This window comes from Echinococcus granulosus (genome assembly GCF_000524195.1).
Source record: "Echinococcus granulosus chromosome Unknown EG_S00113, whole genome shotgun sequence".
Classification (NCBI taxonomy): domain Eukaryota; kingdom Metazoa; phylum Platyhelminthes; class Cestoda; order Cyclophyllidea; family Taeniidae; genus Echinococcus; species Echinococcus granulosus.
In genome coordinates this window covers 1-6,746 of record NW_020170493.1, presented here as the reverse complement: position 1 = coordinate 6,746, position 6,746 = coordinate 1, and the positions used below count along the sequence as shown (strand labels likewise).

General features: G+C 43.4%; 1 protein-coding gene across 1 annotated transcript; it reads right to left on the bottom strand. All coding sequences in view use genetic code 11, as the record gives it.

Annotated features, from left to right (window-relative positions):
- Nucleotides 1–1,227: 1,227 nt before the first annotated feature.
- EGR_08618 (hypothetical protein) lies at nucleotides 1,228–4,284 on the bottom strand (the record flags this gene model as incomplete). Its single annotated transcript, XM_024497867.1, has 7 exons — nucleotides 1,228–1,327; nucleotides 1,420–1,450; nucleotides 2,740–2,830; nucleotides 2,925–3,021; nucleotides 3,070–3,167; nucleotides 3,288–3,371; nucleotides 4,165–4,284. The coding sequence occupies 7 exons, from the start codon at nucleotides 4,282–4,284 to the stop codon at nucleotides 1,228–1,230; spliced, it is 621 nt and encodes a 206-aa protein (XP_024347692.1).
- Between the last annotated feature and the right edge of the window lie 2,462 nt (nucleotides 4,285–6,746).

The window sequence follows — 6,746 nt, the reverse complement described above, 5'->3', positions numbered from 1 at the left end:
CTATACACTGTGCCCTGTTATTAACTTGCTATTCCGCTTTCCGCATACCTCTCGAATGACCTTTTAATGGATGCTGGCTCTGGAAGTTGGAAACCCAACCGGTTATTTGGGTACTTCACGAACAGTGTGACATTCGCCAGTTCCACAGTTAGGAATAATGGGTTGAGTAAAGAAGTGAGATGACTGGTGGAATGGATGAATGACTTATGAATGAATGGGTGGAATGCCTGCGTTCCCAAATGCCTAATTTGAGAGTCGACGATTCAACCCATTGATTGTTGGGACTGAAGGCAAGGACGGTACGCGATAGTTGCGCTCTGGCATCAAGCCTGTTAAGAAATTAACACTTGAAGACTACGTATTTTTAAATGTTCCTGCTTGCAGCAGGAGGTGCATTTGGGTATTTTCGTCTAAGAATGTGATTCGATAATAGCGAAATGCCTATTGGAACGAAGACTTGCTCTTCAAAATCAAGTAGCGACTTATCAGATTGGTGGGGAAATAAATGGGTCTGTAGGTTGTTCTACCACTGCTTAAGTGATCTTGCATCTTAGTGGACCTAATCTGTTCCTTTTGACGAGGACCAACTCATTGCCTCTCAGTGTAAAGAGACGCTAAGTCAAAGGTTCAGTCCTGTCTAATGTGCAGGGCCGGAAAGCATTGATGAGAACCATTTGTCATACGGATTCGGGTCGCCCTGCCGGTTGATCTCTGCATCGAAAATGGAAGAAGTCATTTCGTCTATTTAAGCGACGAAGGCCAGACACTGCCTTTTGGGCTTGCTGCTGCAGGAGCCACCTTCTGACACTTAATGTAAACTGCACTAATCGGTTTATCTCCCAAACATTGCATGACATACCTAGATAACATTCCTGTCCCCAGTAGAGATAATCGTCAATCAGAGATAAGTGTTAGACTGGCTATGAGACGCGCGTTTGACTGTGAATCTAAGGATGTGCCATTTCTGCAGCCCTCGGTTAACTTTTAAGGCGTACTCCCTCGTCAGACAGGGCGGCAGTCATCGAAGATCGTACATCGAGAGTGCGGACCGAGCCAGCACCGTCCGATCAGGCGAAACTTGGTAGTTTTATAGGTCTGGCAGGTTACTGTCGGTTTTTCGTAAAAGATTTTGCTAAGATTGCAAGCCCGCTGTATGAATTGATGGAAAACCAGGTAAAAATAATCCCAAGACCACAATGAAGCGTTTGAAAAAGTGAAGGGAATGCTCTAGTCCACGCCAATTCTAACATAGCCCAACTTCGAATCAAGCGCTCCACCGCTTGCACTGTACACTGAGGCTACGGGTACAGTCGTGGGCAGTGTACTCCTACGAAAGGCAAAAGCATAAGCTACTAGACTCAGCAAGGGGTGAAAATGAGACTTAATTGGGCAGCACAACAGTGGCTCGCCACTCCAGACATGTCCTGATAACGTGAGAGATCACCGGGCCCTACGCAAAGGGGAGTAAACGCAGCAACGCAGATGTCCAGTTTCGCTATCCAGTCTTGGTAGACACAGGTGGTGTTTTAGTAGGTCACATATTCTTGATCGAGTCTACTAAGAGTAATTGAATAATGAACAGTGTTAACCCCGATACAGCTCCGGTGGACGAGAGATTTAGCACATCATCTTCCAAGACGGCCAGGCGGATATGGTGAGGTTAGTCAAAACTCCGTCTACACAATGATGTATCGCTGTACCAAGGTGATGCTGGAGCTCTTGGGTGACTAGCATGCCCGGTGTCATAAATATAAACGGTTCTCCAAGAGTTATACAAGTAACTAGGCCACGTAAGTGAAAAAGACACCTCAGGCGGAAAGTACTAACCCCCTTCAATTTCTCAAGACGTACTTAGTTCCTTTGAAATTTGTGTTAGTTGAAGCAGCTTTGTGATCATGGGTCCTCCACCACCCACCAAAAGAGGAGGCCGATGTGTCCCTGCTGTCAGGCTGATTCACGAAAGTAACCCGGGCAGAACCCATGAATGCACATGTTTTTAAATCGGTCGCCTCACTTCCGTTTAACTGCCAAATTTGTCAGTACAGGGTGTCCAAAGTAGCGCAAAGCCATCAAGGCATTAATTTTAAACTATGCAAGGAATTTCAGATTCCCTGAACATCTCTACGGGAATGGATAGGTGAAAAAAACGATCCGCACACTGACTCTACTAAAGAAGGCTTTCACTGGGGATACCGAACCAGGGGTCGAGGTAGAAGAAACAATCAACGAACCCTCTGCACCAAGTCCACATGCAGCACAAATGTAGGTGGAATGGACAGGCACTTGACACCTAAAAATCTCCCACCATCCACTCAGTGCATAAGAGATTCCCACTACCGCCGCCAACATTATGGGAGCGATCAGGAATCTTAAAATTCACGCCAAACCGATGAAAATGATGGTCCTGGATACGTAAATTAGGTACAATATAAAAAGGCAAATTCACATAAAAATTACAGAAATGCCTACCTTGCCATCACATTTAACGGAAACAAAAGGAGAGACAATTTAAAGCCATTGTACTTTAAACTTTCCTAATTTTTACTCTAGTGAATTGCCTTCATGGCCAAGAACAATAATGTGGAAACAAACACCTTAAAAGTAGACGGGAAATTCATTTACGACAAATGATTATTACTTTAAAAGAAGGTATTAGAAGTGTTAGAATTTGTACTGTATTTGAAGCAAAATTGGGCCTGGCAGGTGGCTATCGAGGTGCAACAAGAATATTTAGCACACTCCTAGGCACCAATCCGCGTTTGAAACTCTTGTTCATTGCCATAAAACGACTATGATCGAAGTTGTATAAGAGGTAGATCACTTCGCCAGCCTTAAATGGAGTACAGTAGGCAAATAATAAAAAAATCGAATGAAGAGAATGTGGCCTAAAATGAGGCTGGTTTGCTATCAGTGTTGAAACTTACCACAACGGAGAGACAATCGTTCCGGGGCTCGTTAAAGTCCTCAATGACTTCAGCTCGTGGTCTGTGCTGTAGCACCTTAGCTAGCTCAAGATTAGAGCTGATTAGGCGCGCATACTCACTGAGTACAACCACGCCCTTACCTGACCACGTTTCGCACTCGAGCAATTCATCCAAGGGCAGAAGATCGGGATCACTCTCAAGGTACTTAGAATCGTAATCTATCCACCGCACGATATCACCATTCTGCCGAGAAAATCCAAATTAAATCCCTTTACACACATGCGCAGACAAGCCAATGATTTCAAAATAAAGTCGAACAAAGTAAGAAGTCCACGTGCACAAAGCTTTCAAATATCTGCCTACCTCATATCCAAGTGCAAATGTGTCCTCCGTTTCCGGAATATTCTCGATCATCAACCACACGGCTCTTCTGGTTGAGACTCTTGTCTGGAAACATTAAACAAACAGCGAATAATTGGAAAGATCCCAACTTTTCTCAGCAGCGAAAGGTGGTGCGCAATAGAATAACGAATTTGCATCAGCGACCAAATAGCCTTACAGAGAGGAAATTTACGATCGCAAATGAACAAACGCACACACTTGCGCGTTAAACTACTATATGATGAATAACAAGAGTAAAAAATACAACGATTTTTTGCAGTTAACCTATTTGGTAAGCCAAGAAATAAAATAAAACCTACCACACGTTCCGCCTTTTACTTAAGAAGGCAGTCATTCATCCAATAACAAGTTCAACCGCTATTACATGCATGTTATAGTATCCCATTGCTTATTATAATATCCCCATGCTCATATCTTGTAATGTAATGTTAACAGCTAGTTACTTGACGGAAAGCACACCAGTTATGCAGTGCTGCTTTAGTTGGTAAGTCCAAAGGTAACATTGTAAAACAGTCCACAATGCATATTGGCATAATTTTGAACGTATGCATTGTTAAAATACAGATACAGCCGTTTTTCAAGCTGAGAGTCAAAATCCTACCTCCATCACACGGCTCACAACAAAATTCCGCTCTGTATAATGACCCACACAAAACAGTCTGCAGCAAAAGAATAAAACAAACTATGTAATTGTTGTTTGTTTGTATATTTTGGTAATTTTATACATAGGCCTAGCCAGTTATTAGAGCACTGTAATTTCGAGCCTATGTAGTTAAGACTGGGGTCAGCTTAAATTCTCGGAAGCAGCCTCATTGAAAACTTGCGAAACATTATTTACTTTTCCCAAATTAAATAAGATATCGCTAGCCAGAACCGTTGCTGTGGAGCGAGACTCATCGGTCTCCGCTTCCCTATTCCTAACGTTCCTAGGCAAGCCCAGTTGATTCGCTTTGGACATCTTTATTAAAGGTGACAAGATGGAGAGGGAAAATACAATGTTCAAGAAGGAGGGGAGCTGTAGTCACTAGGTACGGGAGAGGACAATCCGATCACGAGATTCGAATTTTCTGCTTGCCTTCTCCCTGAAAGGTACATTAAAACAACGTAAGTATTACACCGCATGTAGCGTATTTTGCAGAGTTATCTCCAGTTCGGCGCATTTTGAATGCATCCTGGTGTCCGTCATTCCTTTGCTGTGGTAAATTTTCTTTGTCTCAACTGTATTGAACCAGGTTGATTATAATTCCGCCCTGCTGCACGACCATTCCGACACGTGGGCCACTTCTCAACTACTCTGCATATTAGTACTGGTTGTCCTAATACAGTAATTGCGCTTGTTACAACGTCAGGAGATGTTTTAGAGGGCCACATCGGTGATAAGTGGGGATAAACAACTGCTCTTCATAACATAGCTTATTGTGCTTTCGCAAAAATTGGCTTCACCTTTAATTGGCCCGCAATTTTCCAAACCTATTTCCTCAAACCGTTGAATCGTAAACACTTTGCTGTTGCAACATTTCTTAGAATTAAATCATCTCCCTTAACAAATTGCAATCGTTGAATTATCTCAATGTCAAGAGAAGTAAACCTACTAGTGAACCAGCTTGGAAAGTTAGTTTTTGTTCAGCAGTTGAGAAGCAATTTTGAACTACAAACCATTTTATTGCAACACATTAAAGCAAATGTGATGCTCTGTGAAATTTACGAAAATAAAACACTGTTGTGAGTCTGTATTATTTGATCGGACCTATTTATTGAAGGAAGTGAGTTTTAAATAGATGGAGTGCGGTTTTTTAAGCTTACCTGCAGGGGCTCACAGAAGGAGAGGTGACTCGTTTGCCTCTTCGACCTCTCCGACAACGCCACAAAGAGGCCAGCGTAAAGGGCGTCTATGGCGAACTTTAACGCTGTTGGCAAAGGCGATGACATTGTACTCTGGCATGGCGGTCTATCTATTGTGTTCCGGTGGCGGTGACCTTGCTGGTGACGCCTGGAAAGCACTGGCTTGATTGGCAAGACAATTTTGTAGCCAGTCTGATGAATAGATTCTTTATGTCTGTTGACACTTACAAAGACAACACATAGACAAGGGAGTTTTTGATCACACTTTTATCTACTTGGAGCATATTTATGTTGCCTAACACTTATGGATAACCGAATCTGCTACCATCGGATGGCATTTCCAATTCCTCTAGTGCTTTTAAACCATAATAGAGAAGGAAGGATGAAAAGGCCCAGGCAATACTGCACATTGCCCTTCCGATGTTGAAACGAATGTAGTGAAAGTGCCATTTACAAGGAGGGTTTTGGAATGTTTTCCTCTTTTCAGCATTTCCAAAACTCAGCCGGAGCAAATGAGTGTTGTATAAGTACAGTCCATTCGGCATTAACCTCGCCAACCACTGCCAACTGATGTCGGTCGTACTGCACCACACATTCAATGGGACACTGCATTTGGCGATGCGGAGAAGGCACCTGACAATTAAGAGACTGTGGAACTACATTAATTCTTCTTCTTAACTACCATCTGGATATGGGTTAACTCAAAGTTGAGCAGTTACCAAATCCACATTCTCGTATGCCAGTCATCGGGGTCACGTGATTGGCAAGAAAGCAATGTCAAAGCTGTCATCTGCAACGTCTAGTGGTGTGAGCAGGGAGTTAAGCACAACTGTTGGATGTGTCAGTGTGGCCGTTGCGGTGAAGTGGAAAGCTCTGTAGGAGTTTTGGCGTAGGCGGTGAGACGAGTTAATGGGTGGTACGAAGGTCGTGCCTTACATCACCCATAATGCTGCAGTTCTGACCTCCTTAGAGAGTTCACATTGCATAATCCTTGCCCACAAATGCCTTTTTATCTCTTTGCTGATGTAAATGACCCCATCATCTTCTTTTGCATTCTATAAGTCGGCTTCGGCAATGCCACATCAACCTAATTCTCACTTCCACTTCTCATACGTTTCCTTCACAGACGTATGTCACCTGATGCACCTCATCACGAGGACAATCTCCAATGCTGAACTAGTCAAAGCAGTAGTGGTGGTGTTGGGCTTAACCAGTTTTGTATTGCAGAAATCGCTTTACCTGGTACCACGCTGCAAATCACTGCAATAATCATCAAAGTCAGGTGTCTGTCTGGCACTGGCAGTAGACATGTGACAAGCCTCTATGTCTCTACGCCTGCCTCCTCGTGGAGACATTCCACCCATTCATTCATAAGTCATTCATCCATTCCACCAGTCATCTCACTTCTTTACTCAACCCATTATTCCTAACTGTGGAACTGGCGAATGTCACACTGTTCGTGAAGTACCCAAATAACCGGTTGGGTTTCCAACTTCCAGAGCCAGCATCCATTAAAAGGTCATTCGAGAGGTATGCGGAAAGCGGAATAGCAAGTTAATAACAGGGCACAGTGTATAA